This window comes from Dermacentor silvarum, chromosome 3, assembly GCF_013339745.2.
Source record: "Dermacentor silvarum isolate Dsil-2018 chromosome 3, BIME_Dsil_1.4, whole genome shotgun sequence".
Classification (NCBI taxonomy): domain Eukaryota; kingdom Metazoa; phylum Arthropoda; class Arachnida; order Ixodida; family Ixodidae; genus Dermacentor; species Dermacentor silvarum.
The window spans coordinates 100,813,056-100,827,988 of record NC_051156.1 but is presented as its reverse complement, the minus strand read 5'-3'; the positions used below and the strand labels follow the sequence as shown (position 1 = coordinate 100,827,988).

The 14,933-nt window shown below is 52.0% G+C and overlaps 1 protein-coding gene across 1 annotated transcript in view; it reads left to right on the top strand.

The window, feature by feature from the left end:
- The window catches only part of LOC119444608 (uncharacterized), a gene marked incomplete at its 5' end in the record, with an annotated part of 28,691 nt that extends 14,362 nt beyond the window's left edge, over positions 1-14,329 (top strand). The window contains 11 exon segments of the mRNA XM_037708979.2: positions 68-520; positions 2,192-2,399; positions 2,864-3,343; positions 4,572-5,555; positions 6,108-6,128; positions 6,130-6,432; positions 7,642-7,884; positions 8,462-8,725; positions 9,150-9,378; positions 10,864-11,077; positions 11,856-14,329. Of these exon segments, the coding sequence (XP_037564907.1) occupies positions 68-520; positions 2,192-2,399; positions 2,864-3,343; positions 4,572-5,555; positions 6,108-6,128; positions 6,130-6,432; positions 7,642-7,884; positions 8,462-8,725; positions 9,150-9,378; positions 10,864-11,077; positions 11,856-11,859 (3,403 nt within the window).
- Positions 14,330-14,933: the final 604 nt, after the last annotated feature.

Genomic DNA, 14,933 nt, shown 5'->3' with positions numbered 1-14,933 from the left:
GAACTGTCTTCTCGAAACAGCTTGTCTGCTCGTTTGCACAACGCTCAATGTGTGTTCCCCCCTACAGGGTCGTGGTGCTCTTCCTCAAGGACAAGGCTGCCGACGCGCTACTGACCGCGTTGCACGAGGCATCGACCTCGGCGGCGTCTCCCCAGCCCGCGGACCTAACCTTCGTCGCGCTGGGCCTCCGTGACATCCTTTCGCGGCACCCGGACGTCACGCTGGGCTCGCTGTCACTCCGGCTGGCGTCGGTGGACGTGCCGGGATTCCGCGACCACCTGCAGCACCTGAGCTACACGGGCAACGGCCGGGACCCCTGGTACCGCGCCTACGTCGAGCAGAAGACCGACTGCCGCGGTCCTGCCGCCTGCGCCAATGCGCTGGCACCGCCGCTGGTCGGCGGGCCTGCCGGCAGCGGGGGTGCGTCTTCGCTCGACGAAGACTACGCCAGCGCCGCCGAGTCGACGGTCACCGCGGTGTTCGCCCTGGCGAGCGGCCTCGACCAGGCGCGCAAGACGAGGTGAGATATAACCCTTTCAGAAGCCACTTAGTTATGTTGATAGCTTACTTTCACCGCCTTTCTTACATCTTTGGAATCATAAAAAAAGCTTACAGCTGCAGAATAGATGAAGAGTTCTTTAGTGAGTTTTGGCAAGTTTACAGGATGTGGACTCCACGCGAAAACTCACTACAGGAACATCAGATATGCTGACATCAACTATGCCATGTCTACCAGGCTTGAAAGGCACCTATCCAGTCACTTGAAAATTATAACTGGTGCAACACAGTGGGAAAAAAAACAATGAAAGAAGCGAACCCACTACATACAATGACATGCTCACACCAAGCAAAATACCGAACCATCTATGTTCATACTCGTTTTACTAAAACATTTGTATGTGTAATTCAAGCTTGCAGCACTATTTGACTCGGAAGTGTTTCAAGATGTACGCGACATATTTTAAATTAATCAATGCTCTTGCTGTTGATGCGCTATCTTGGCGTACACAATTGCGTATATAGCGTCTGAAAGGGATAATATTTGGAAGCACGCGGGGCATGGCAACAAACGGGCTCATCTTGTAATCGTAAAGCTGACTTTCCATCGAGACAGTTTGCGAAGCCTAATAGTATTGTAGTCATTTTTTTTTCATCAACGCGTGCGAGCACAGTTTCGTTGTCGTACGACATGAAAAATGTAGATGCAGCTGTCGTGACGAAACTATGTCCGAGAATTGGGACTGTTTGGGCACGTTCGACATCATGAGGTGTGAGGGCAATTATTAAAGGACGAGCAGAAGGCAGGGTAGGGAGTGAAATTTTATTACATCGCACCCACGGTGCTCTGCTCTCGCCGCACCTTTATGAAAAATTCTCACCAGTAAGTGCTGCAGCGGGCTTAAACTTCTCCAATTCTTTCTTAGTTGTCACTTTCTTTTGTTCAACTCGTCCGCTCAGGTAGCCTGTCTTGAGGCTTTGCAGTCTTAATTGAGCACAAAGTTGCCTTAACTCCTTTCATGCCACGCTATTATCCCGTACTCTGTCAAAAAATGCGCAATTTCTTATTGCATTTTTTGCCAGGAACACTGCAGACAATGTTCAAGTGTTAATTTATTCAAAATCTCAACCATTATTGCAAAACTGAAACCATGCGATACTCACTCTCGCTCTCAGAATACAAGCTAAGTGAGAATCTCGGTGTCTCGAAGAACAGCACACCTCAGCTTTGGAATCACTCGATTCATCGCTGAAGTAAGTTTTCTGTTTCACGAAGAAGACAACGAAGCTCGAGCTGTCGGCGACGCCGTTTTTAAAGGCCCCAGTTGCCAACTTGTATTTCCTCGACCAGAATAAAGTCGCTCCTGGTTGCACTGTCGCACGGATTGTGTGTTGCCAACTATGAGAAGCACGACAAAGCACTGAGACATAGCTTGCGGTACTCTATGCATAGTCAAAAGTGCGACATACCGGCAATACGTGAACGTCAAATCACCGCCGTTTATTCTTTCATTGTTTTACAGTTTAAAAAAAAGAAATTGGTAGGTTGTCTCAGGCGTCGCATCAGATAATGACGAAGAAAAAATCATCTCAAGCAGAATTCCGTTGCCTGTTTTATTTATTTATTTGTTGCAAATTCTCTGCCCATAACGTCTTCCTCAGGTGAGTGCTGTTCTTCCGTGTTTTCGGTCAGGTGTGCCGGCGAGGAGAACAAGCCCTGCGAGCTGGTCATGGACGACGCGTACCGTAGCCTGGTGTTGAACTTCACGCGAAACGTGCGCATCACTCGGCACGACGGCTCGGTGTTCAAGTTCGCCGACGGCAACAGCGGGAACGGCCGCGTCCAGGTCACCTACTACCGAAGTCCGGGAGCGGGTGGCATGTCGGGAGAGTTCTCACAGGCAAGTACAGTGAAATAATTAGACATTTTTCCGCCGCGGTAGCGCATGCAGTGGCTATCGCGTTGCGCTGCTGAGCTGGAGGTCGCGGGCTGGATCCCGGCCGCGGCGGCTGCATTCCGATGGGGGCGCAATGCAAAAACGCTCGTGCACCGGGTGGGTCCACGTTAAAGAATCCCAGGTGGTAAAAATCAATCCGGAGTCGCCCACTACGGCGTGCCTCGTAATCAGACCGTGGTTTGGATTCTTCAAATTCTAGAATTATTTTTAATTTACTAGATATTTATCCTTGGTTTGCCATTGAGAGAGGATGTATAGGAGGAGTATCCTCGAAAAGAATGTCAACTCTTCTTCTTTATGATAAGTACATCTGTCCATTGCAGTTATCGCGATATGAAGTTCCACGATGTGAGCGTTTTGTTGCGATAACAACCCCATCAAAGCTGGTCTTGCTCGACACGCCGCAGATCGGCACCTACAACCGGGACGAAGGCCTGCAGATGAACGCCAGCCTGCCCGAGGTGTCTCCGGGCCGTTCTCCGTACACCGTCAACTCGACGTGCGAAGCGGACAGCGACTGCAGCCGGCGCTCCCTAAGCCACAGCGACGCCCTGTTCCGGGACCCCGCCGTGCAGCCCATGCTGTCGGGCGAGGACGGGCCGAGCCTCGCCATCGGCGCCGTGCTGCCCGTGCATCGCAGGGGCGCCGACATGTTCTCCTGCGGCAGCCTGCACGAAGGAGGCACCTTCCAGAGCATGCTCGCCGTCGCGTACGCCCTGGACCGCGCCAACCGGAACCGCACCGACGACCTCCGGCTGGACGCCGTGGTCTTCGACTCGTGCGGCACTCCGCAGCGCGCCGAGTCCCTCGTGTACGGCTACATGACGTCTTCGCTGCGGGAGGCCAAGGCTAAGCCGCTGGTGTCCATGCTCACGTTTGAAAACAAGGTTGGTTGATTGAGCACGTATGTCCTGTTGGGGTTGATTTAGGCGGACGGCTATGCGATCTTGCGCAAGCTTAGCCGGCATTTCAGCCCTCCGAACTCCGCGATGTTTCTGTTCGTTCTGACCACTTTCTCCAGACCGTTTCCTGCACGATGTTGTAGCGCCACACGCTCCTTATTAACGTTATAAATAGCCGGCACAAAGTTCACGGACGCTGTCGGTCCTGCGCAAGTACCTGTGAACAAAAATCGGGCCCCTCAGTTCCCCTTCTCGTTCATTGCGTAGTACGTATGAACACAAATGTCGGCGCTCGCGCAATGGCGCCGACGCTATCGGTTTGGATCGCTTTCTTCGAAGCCAGTTTATTCCGCTATTCTAAATAGCAATTTACCAAATAGCCCTCCGTGTCGTATCCAATACCCATAGGAACGAGACGTGAAGCGTGAATGAACTTTGCTTCCTTTGTTTCTGTTTGGCCTCATGCACTAACAGTTGGAACACCGGCTGGTGCTTGTTCGAGATCCGTCATATTTACGTAGTGTGTACATGCAACAGGTTTGTCTCTAGTGGACATCCATGTATATGGCGTAGAATGAATAACGGTATTGAATGCTACGCTTTAGTATCATGTTTGGGACATGGTTGCATGGATAGGTGAGGCAGTTGGCGAACGACAAACGGGGGTCAAGGGAGGGGGGGGGGGGGCGATAACAGTACTCGGTGCGTAAGTGTCTCCTTTCTATGTGCCATTTCGGCGCTCTTCGTTATCTTCTTCGGGGTGAGATACAAGAGGCAGATTTGTAGCTGCGACTATTTACAAACCGTGGTAACTCCGCAAGCCTTTCCATGGGAAAAAGGTTTCTTTCTTTTGTATTGTAATGATTTCAATGCACTTAACACATACCTCATGGTGAAAACTAAAACACACACACAAAAAAAGAAAAGAAACTGCAGTCCGGTTGCTCTTGCTAAATTTTTTTTTCTCAAACCAAGTCGCCCTTACACCCAAGAGGCAATGGTGAAGCTTATTAAGGCCCAGGACCAGACCTCTCAAATCCTGGCAGTGCAGAGGGCCCGCGAGAGGTCCGTCAGGTTTGACCTGATGGTCCCCGAGTGGGCCTAGCCAGGTAACGTTGAGTTTACTCGCGTCTATTGTGGACCGAATAAAGTTGTTTCACTCACTCACTCACTTACCAAGTCGCTACTTTCTTTTCACGCTTTGTCACCGTAGGTTGCCGAGGAAGTGGCGCCCGTGCTGAAGGACGCCGGAGTCCCGCTGGTCCTGACCAGCAGGACATCGCGATTCACCCAGGAAAGCCGCCTCGCAGGCATCCAGACTCTCCCGCCCATCGTTTGGCAAGTGGAGGCTGCTTTGGGCCTGCTGCGTCACTACGACTGGAGCTACGCGTACTTCCTGTACGCCGGCGACGAGTTCGGCCAGGACGCCTACTACCACGTGACCAAGTCTCTCGCCAGGCTGGGTCTGTGCGTCGCCGACTCGCAGCGGGTCGACCCCGACGCCACCGAAGAGGACGTCCTCGCCACCGTGCTGAAGCTCACGGACTCGGACGTCCGAGTCGTCGTCGTGCTCGCCGATGACAAGCTGGTCAGCAACCGGATAGTGTCCGCCGCGCGGAGGGCTTCGCTGCTCGAGCGCTTCGTCTGGGTCGGCACCGAGGGTTTCAGCGACAACGAGCAGCTGCTCGAGACGCTCCACGGCGCCGACGTGGACGTCTTCTCTCTCAAACTGGACAACGAGCCGCTTCCGGACTACACCCGCTTCGTGTCCTCGCTCACGCTGGGCAGGCACGAGCCCATACCGGACGCCTGGTTCGAGGAGTTCTGGCAGCTCGAGTTCGGCTGTCGCCTGCCCAACGCGCGCCGGGTCCACGAGCAGTTCGGGCGCATCTGCACGGGCCGAGAGAAGCTGGAGGTGCGCCAGGACCGCTACGTGTTCCACACGGTCGACACCGTGATGCGCATCGCGGCGGCGCTGCGAAACCACGTGGCCAAGAACTGCCCGTCGGCGCTGGCCGGCGGACTCGACAGCCTCGAAGGGTGCAAGAAGAGCGCGCTGCGGCGCGAGGTCAGCGTGATGCTGCTCGGCACGGACCTCGAGAGCTGCTCCGAGTGCCAGCCGTCCACGATCACCACGTTCGGCTACCGAGTTCTCAAGATGAACGGCAGCAGCGTCCGCAACTACACCTACCAAAACGTACGTTTTGCTTGTTGACGAGTCCATCGAGTATTTGTCGCAATTGGTACTGTTAGGGGTCTGTATTAAACTTTGCTTACAGCCCAGTCGGCTATCGTTAAGTTCAGGCTAGTTTAGCTTTGATTAGATTAGTGTCCGATTATTCTCAAGGAATTCTAAAATAAACCGTATACTGTAATAGATAAAAGGAAAACCTTGATTTATGGGCTCTCGGAAGAATACCGGCTATGGGTGGTAAAAATATAGGAGCGAAAATCTGATAAGTGGAATGATTATTCGTATTTTGGCTTCGGCTACTGTCTGTTACAGATTGATCCTTGCACAGTGTCACACACGCTGTCTTAGCACAATGCCAGGAACGATGTCGCCCGTAGGCGCCGATGCCCCCGGTGCTGCTCACGCGAAATATCGCGAAAGTCACGGCATATGTCCGAAAGTGAACGACCAAGAATAACCGCCCCGTAATTCCTGCGCCTCCGCGCTGTTGCAGTTTCGAGTTCATCTATGTGTCGCTACACTACAGCGCAAGTCCATCTCCTTTGCTCCCGGCAGGTGGGCTCTTTCTTCAAGAACTGTGCTTTTCGTGGACGACGGCCAGGTGGACTTCTTCAGCGGCGTGGCTCCCATGTCGACTTGCGTGCGCGACTGTGACGAGCGCTGCCCGGCGTCCAGCGCGGCGGGGGCAGCGGGGGCTGCGGACAACGAGTACCTGCGCCAGCACCGCGAGTCCCTGGCGGCCAACTTCCGCACCGTGTGGGGCATCGTGGTCACGGCCCTGTCTCTACTCGGCATGGTGCTGGTCATCATCTGCGCCCTCTACTTCCTCATGGCGTTCCCCGTCACCGTGGGCACCACCGTCCTCGGCTATATGATCTTGGTGAGCATGTAGTTCGGCGACGGAGACGCGTATACTTGCCTTCGACGTTTAGGCAAGCGGATCCTTCCCCCCCCCCCCCCCCCCCGCCCCACACCTCACGCGTTGGATTAGTGACTCTGGCGTTCTGCTGTTGAGCACTAGGTTGCGGGCTTGACTCCAGCCCCGGTAGCCCTTTCCGATAGGGGCGGAATGCGAAAACGCTCATGTACTTAGATATCACTGCGCGTTAAAGAACCCCAGATAGTCGAAATTAACCCGATTCTCAGCCGCTATCATGCCAGTTCCCTCTGTCTATGCCACATATATGTGGCACATATGTGGTATATAACTCGATAACTTGTAAACACACATCGTGTGGACATGACCAACTAATGTTTTTAAAAAGTGCGCGCGCCAGCGAAGAATAATTCACTGATGAAATATTATACCAGCCATTAGGAATTATGAATGGGAAACTAATGTAGAATTGCCGAAGTGCACAGAACGATTTTGAAAGTACGTGTAGCGCCGGCTTCTCCTGGTCACGTAATGTACGGGGAAAGACTTCCAAAGTACATTCACATATCTGCAGTTGCGCAGATTCGTTTAAGACAATTTCTGTTTAGTATAGCTTCGCTTTATACTCCCCTGGAGCTGGTTGCGCATGTTCATGGTACACGCTGGGTCGACGGTACGAGCACGAAGACGGCGGCTGCGATGGTATTGCACAGTGCAGTGCCGCAAAACGAGCCCGGTGTGTCACCCCCTGGCTACGCCACCTGTACGCCAGACTGTATGCATTAGGAAATCGAAATATGCTACAAACTGAACTCTATTTTAAATAAAACGTTGCCAATTTCGTTATTCACATCGAGGAGCCGATGATCAGAAGATCATCGGCTCCTCGATCAAGGTTTCCGTGGGGAGCGCTCCATGGTAGATGGTATCTGTGAATATTGCGCCAGGTTTAACATTTTCATAAACCGAAACTATGCGCTGTAAGTGACGTCTCGGTCCGAAATCACGTTGAATTGTGAATCGCAACTATAGCTGCTATATAACTTGTCACTAGCCCTATTCGCGGATGCTGAGCTGACCCGTAATTCGTGAGTGTACGGGCATTGCGCTAAGAGGGAAAGCGCCATCGACAATGTCGCTATCCGTTTGAGTTCTCGTGGCTCTGCGCACTTCTGCACTACAGCGCGTGCGCACACCGGCGTGTCAATTCAGGTCGGCCTGCTGGCCCTGTACGCGGTGAACTTCGCCTTCGTGGTGGGCGCCACTGAGGCCAGCTGCGGCGTGCGCCGCTTCCTGATGGGACTCGCCTACTCCATCATCTTCTCGGGCATGCTCGTCAAGGTGCTCAACACGTGGCGCCTCATGGGCTACCACCAGCGCATGCACCACGACACCACGCAGCTCAGCAGCCCCGCCGGGCTCCTCGTCATCGCCTGCGGACTAGTCGTCATACAGGTATACCGTCGCTTGTGTTTGTTTTCACACTCCTCTGGTTACTCTTTCAAAAGAGTATACCAGAGCCAATAATGATGGGCTTGTGCGGAATTATGCCGGACCATCAACTGCGATCGCTGAAGTTTGCACGATGTGCTATACTGTTACGTTCTTCATGAAGATGGGAGCTGCAAAAGCTTTTGTGATACTTTCTAAGTACCTTCATGTAAATGTACACAAGCGCAGACCCGAGTAGACGCTGGCAAGGTTTGTGACGCCACTGCAAACTCGAAGTTTACGGCCACCCGGCTTTTGTTCTTGCGTTTCTTCTGGCTTACCAAGCCTCCTCTCTGGGTTAGGAGCGGCAAACGAACTGTCGATACATATCATTGTCTTACTTAAATGCTACCGATTGCATGAAATTATCGCTAGGGAACGTCGACAACTTTATTTACTTTTATTTTCACACGCAAATGACCAGTATGGCTTAATTACCTTTCCTTTCTGCTAATCCCACGATACCATGCCGTAGTCTCACTCCCACACCATCAATGGGCACTCAATGTTCTGCTCTCGATGCACGGGGCTGTGTTCGCAGGTCGTGCTCACGGCGGCGTGGCTGGTGCTGATGCCCCCGCGCATCGGCCTGTACGAGCGCGTGTGGCGCTGCGCGCCGCCGGCCTCGTTCGAGGACGAGCTGGTCGTCTCCATGGTCTACGTCATGCTCCTGCTCGCGGTCACCATCCTCTTCTCCGTGCTCACGTGGCCCTGCCGAGAGAACAACGGCGAGTCCCGCTGGATACTCGCCTGCTGCGTCTCTGTGGCGCTCGCCTGGCTCGCCTGGACGGTGCTGGGCACGCAGGTCGGTCACATTGCTACAAAAGCTGTTTATTTAATAATAATTACGCTCTACTCTTATCCTCTGGTTGAACGTGTCCGCTTGCGGTTGAATTTCGTACGTTTGCGTATCCGCGCGTGCCGATACATTTGTATCGTTGTTTGGTTTGCACAATCTATCGGCGTGTTTTTAATGATCTGATTGTAGAATTTTATTTTCACCTTTAGCTCTATGATGCCTGGGCCCTAGCGCCTCACGTATAATTCTGGTACCGGACGGGTCTGGCAATAGCACGTTGGTTTTCAAAAGTACGTCATAAAGAGCACAAACGCTCATCTCATATACCTAGACCGCAGATTTCAATTACGCGTTCTGGACAGAGAAAGAAAACTCGTATACCCTCGCCGTGTATTTCTGCGAGCACTGACACTGACGTGTGGCGCTGCAGCTGCCCACACGCTACCGGGACGCGACCATCGCCGTGGCGAACCTGGTGTGCGCCACGCTGGTGATGCTGTGCCTGTACCTGCGCAAGGTCTACCTGTACAACAAGCTGGCACGCCAGGCCCGCGACCAGGAGATCAAGGCGCGCCTGCAGCCCAGGGGCCCGCCCTACACGCCCTCCGTCTATGGCACGCTCCACAAGGCTGCGCCCACGGTGGCACCGGTCTTCTACGGTAAGTGTCGGCCCCGACGCTGCCTGCGTGGATTCTCCGTAGACTAAAGCTCCTCACTTATACCACCGAGTTTCCTACAAATTGATTACTAGAAGTTACTCTGCCGCCGTTATCATTCAGCTGATACGCTAATTGTGGCCACTACGTGAATTTGTATAATATTTGTTCTTGTGGCTATATTTTTTTTGTTTTTTAGGAGCGAAGCTCTTTAGGCTCTCACGATGTCCGTTGTACTAAATTGCATAGCAATTTACTAAATTGCATAGCAAATTAGTAGAGAGCTATAAAGAGTAGACGTTAAAGAACCCCAGGTGGTCCAAATTTCCGGAGTCCCCCACTACGGCGTGCCTCATAATCAGATCGTGGTTTTGGCACGTAAAACCCCATAATTTAATTTTTTTATAAAGAGTAGGGATAAACTTGACACATTCGATTACTAACTGAATTTGGTTAACAAGCGTGGTGTCAACGCGCACAAGCAAACATGAATAGACGCGATGACCGCAGACAACCACTGTCAAAACGCGGGCGTGGGTAACGCGGCCGCCGCCGCAGCGAGCGAAGGTTCGTGCGGTCTATCGCTTCAACGGAAACTGAGCGGCGTAAGCACAGCGCATACGAAGGTCAGAGCCGTGCGGAGATCGCTTTCAAGATGCGGTGCGCGCGACAACACCGACAGCCGGCACAGGCGCAAACTACAAGAACGCATTTGTTGGCAGAGTAGAAGCCCCCCCCCCCCCTCCCTCCCTCCCATGCTGCCTTCCCGCTTTGCTCCTTTCGCGTGGGAGATTGCGTCGCTAGTTCCCCTTGCGCCCGGTTGCAAGATACGCATTTGGCGCCGCAGCTCAGCGTTGCCCCCCTCCCTCCCTCCCATACCCCCCATACCCCCACGGCCTTTCGCGCGATGGAAGTCGCGTTTGTTCTCCGCTGTGCGTTCGCTCTCCGTGAAGGCGTGCGTCCCCCGCGCGCTTTCACTCGCACATACGGCGCGCGGCGACGATTTTATCGCCCTTGGACTCATGCTCCATGTCTCATGCTCCTCCTCCGCATCGCCCTCGTTGATCTCCCCCATCGGTGGGCGCACCTCGTTGAGAAGCGTGCTCACTCCTGCCCTTGTCGGCGAGATTTTCCCGCGGAAGCCGCATTATAACCGATATTTCGTCTCACGCGGCTACACTGTAAGCGGTATGCGTATACATGGAGTGCTATGGGAATATTAACGGGAGTCTGAAAAGACCGTACTATATCCGGTCCTGCACTATAAGCGGTTAGGTTCAGTGGTACAGTGGTCTATACTGTATACCGCTGTCTAATGATTTGCTATCGCAGTCAATGCTTCGGGCTAAACTGTGACTTTTCTTATTGTATGGGCACCTTTCTCCACGTACGACCATAAGCTAATGTGTAGGAAGATGAAGCGCTGGCGTATGGAGCTGGATCGTAGTGGAAACATTGAACCCAACCGGGCGCGGTGACTCCCCGCAGGTTCTCAAGGCACGCTGACGACGAGCAAGAAGCTGAACGGCCAGTTCTCTCGCCTGTCGACGGACGACCTCGCCTCGGACGGATCCGGCTCGGTGCAAGTGCAGGGTGCCGACCTGTACCCTCTGGAGATGTACGACGGAGGCAGCCAGTTCCAGCCGCCCAGCTCACTCTACGGGAGCATGATGATGCTCGACGACAACGTCGCGTACGCAAGGTACGCACCGCGTGTCACGCTGCGGTGTCTATACGCGCCCTAGTACATAAACCCAACGTCCCGCTTGTAAAGTGCAGAACTGCGTATACAAAGTTCAAACTCTGCGCAGCTTTGCTGAATCACGGGGCTTAAGTTTTGCTGGCAGCAGATGGAGTGTCTATGAGACGGGAGACGTTAACCGAGCAGCCGTCAGCGACTGCACGCTTTCTTCCTGCGTGATACTTTGGCTCCTCGCCTTCCCTTTCCTGTGTATGTGTTTTCAAATCAAATAATAGTACTTTGGCGAAGTATTGATAGCATCTGGATTGCTGTGGCAAAATGAAGTGACTGCTACAGATTAATCGTGATGACTCAACTGAAAATAACGTTCCTATCGCGACTGCTTTCGCATTCGCGCTTCAAGTTTATTAGGTATTGAATACCAACTAGCCGGCTTTCAAGTATTGCTTAATGTCAGTGAAGGTTTTGCAGGTACACGCATTTACAAAGTTCTCACAGGCAGCAGAGTAGAGATATACGAGGCGGAACTTAGCAGACAGTGAGTAGACCCTGTGTAGATACATACTATAGTGCAAGCTTTAAAGGCTGTCGGATAAAATCCTGAAGCCCGTAACCGTCATAATCGCAAGAAACCTTAGTATGAATTTTCAATTTCTTGTGGGCCTCTAGTTCGCTTTCAGCTGACGCTGTTCTCGACGTATGCCTTTTAGCGGTACCTATACTATGGTTATGCATAGACTTGCTAAAACATTTGCTTGTTGCTTTTCTTTGACCACAGGTGAGGTCGCCCAGGCTGACCTACTAGTTCCTCAGGACCTCCTACAAGACCTCCTACTTCCTCCACAATCCGGTCACAAGTTGTGTGCCAGAGGGCGCTCCCTGCGCCTGGTTCACGAACGAGCATCGAGCTAGCGGGCGGGCTTCCGCTTTCCGCCAGTGCCGTCGTCGCCACCTAGCGGGCGCCCGCCCAACTGCCGCGCTGCTGTACGACTTCGAGTGTTTCGGTGCGATCTTCCTTTTGATCGCTGTTGCCTGTTACTTAACATTTCTGCTAGCAGTGGGCGCAGTGCAGAAAGAAAGGACTTACGTTTGCACTACTTACTTTTTTTTTTTTGCGTCTTGCCCGAAAGCTGCTAGCCTACGTCACAATGCGCGCGCGTGCTCAAGAAAGCCGAGTGTTGCTAACCTGTCCTGTTTACGGTGGTTGAGAGAGAAGCGAAAACTACGTTGCTTGAAGGAAATGGCGTGTTATCACCTGTACAGTGCTCGTTAATTGTTTGTGTGCATGTCCCGTAGCATATATTCGTGCGTCCCCTTGTGTTTTGATGTCTAACCTGCAATGTTAACTAATGCCAGATGCCTTGAGTGCCGTGCTGGATAGTTTGTTTGTGCAGCTTTTTTTTTTCACGACTGAAAATGGCACGCTATTATGATTATTCTTTGACGTACTCAGTGCTATGTTTGTTCCGTTACGATCGGTGCTTTCTCGCTGAGAATTGCTGTCTTTCACAGATCACATATGCGTTCTAGACGGAGCAGTTTGAGCCAGAGTTTCATCCCCTTATAACCCACGACGTCATAAAAGACTGCAGCAGTAACTATAGAAACGAACATCACGGTATGAAAGTTTCATAATGATCATTCTACAACGAAGCAAGCAAGAAACCTGTTCTTGACCGCGTCAAAAACGCAACTGACTTTCTCTGAAGTGTTCATTGTCAGTTAAGGCACTAGCTTTTTTTTCTTTTTTTTTTACCCGACGTGCGCTCTCGTGGGACGATCTTAATACTTGATGATGCTGCATGTGTGCCCGGGTCCTAATCCGAGAAATTCGCGGCGCACTTCGTCTACGCAGTGATGCATTAGCATTGGTTATTGTGTAGCACACGGCACGTAATCTCATCTGATCGATACATCCCCGTCGTGACACGCGAGGTCTAGACCTTGAATTTTGCGTTGTTACGTATCAAGAACGTTTAACACACACAAACACAAAAAGTGACAAGGACAAGACGACGCGAAACGTACGCGACAGTGCTCATCGACGCGCCACGCTCGGCAAGCGCTCTACAGAACGGACAGGCTGGTGTTACAAAGCCAAAGGACCTGAAGACGGCGTTTCGTCTACCGCACTTACGAAATTTCACCGACCAGTGTCTGCAGAAGCAGCAGCCTCGGACTCGTGACTATTAAACGACATTTTTGTCCAGCGAGATACCCATCGTTTACCAGTAAGCACTTCCTGCTCGAAATGTACACAGTCACAGCCGCTTCTAACGACCTTGAGATACAGAGACCTCCAGACAGAACACGACTCGGTCTTATTCGTGGCGAGAAGACGTCTAACGCTTTTCTGGATCCGTTAATCACTGACAGCAACTGACGCAAACAGAACCTGCGTTAAGACGGCACACTATAGATTCTACTACTACTACTGCCTGCAACGACTCCCATAGCCGGTACGCCGGAGTTTTCAGCGTGCTGAAGTGCAGAATCTGTAGGATATATGGGACAGTATACAACCCGGGGTTCAATCTGCCACGACGTCTGCCACAATATAACGGGCTAGCGCTAGCGACGTTAAGCGCGCGACGAGCGCGCAGTCAAATCATCGCCTCCGCGCATGCGCAGCGTTCCGAGGTTTAGGAGAAGAAACGAAAGTGAAACTCGCGTGCTCGGTGACGTCATTCGCTCTCGCTCCTCTCGTGGCTGGTCCAAGAGGCGGCGAAGTGTAGACGCGAGCTCTAACATTCCATTTATAACCGCGTTTATATATACATATATACATACATTATACATACTACCATGTTCTTCCCTTCTCTGTGCGACTTTGTTTCGGAACTATGCACGACAGTGTATGTCTAGTATATGCGTATAGTATATACACATTATGGACACGGAACCTCTAACCAGCGACAACCATTCAGCGTTTTCACGAAAGAGAGGGAGAGAAAAAGAAAAGCATACGGCCTGCATGCGCCTTTCCGAAAGCGTCAAATGAGCTGTCGTTCTTTCCTCCCACGCATACTCGGAGGAGGCCGGACAGATATGTTTGCGTGCATGGTCGTGCCCATCGGATTTTTTTTTTTTCACTCTTTCCGGTTGTGCTTGTATCTGTCTATCTCCCCCCAGAAGAGTGCCTTTCATCCAATGTTACCGGCTGTGTTAGAGTTGAAATGCCTCATATCTCGACGGTCTTGTCGTTCTTTCCACTGTCGCCTTGAATGGAAATAAAACCACTTTTTTTCCCCATGTTCAAATATACAGGCTTCTTTTACTCTTCACAGCAATGTGAACGATATGATTTCCGCGAGGGATTTAATCCCCCCCCCCCCTTTACCGAAGCAGCTTTTTACAGAATTTTAGCTCAAAGGCGGGAAAAGGCTCAAAGGCTCAAAGACACGCGGCGCCCGCCAGCGTGTCTTGGCTCGTTGAGCACTACGTCATCCGATTTTACTCAATCAGCGCGTGCCTGATGGTCAAGGCGTGGCGAAGGCGATAGTACCGCTGAAGTGGATCGTCGCAGAATACGTCACCTAATTTCCGATGGTCTGTTACAAAACGAATAGGACGCGCTGTCTTGGTGCGCGAATTGCACGTACACGTGAACCTGTGGTAAATACAGCCAGTACATGTTGTGCCGTACGCAATTCTGTGTGTACCTGTACTGGAAGCTCCGATGTTGAGGGAAGACTTGCGAAATGTGGCTAGAGTAAGCGCTAGCAGGAAGGGGCATAGAACAGTTATATAGTTACGGGAATATATGAGACCGTTAAAAAAAACATGGGATAATGTGGTTAGAATAGCTCAATTTAGTGCCTGGGAAATCCTCCGCACTCATATAAAACTGCGCGAG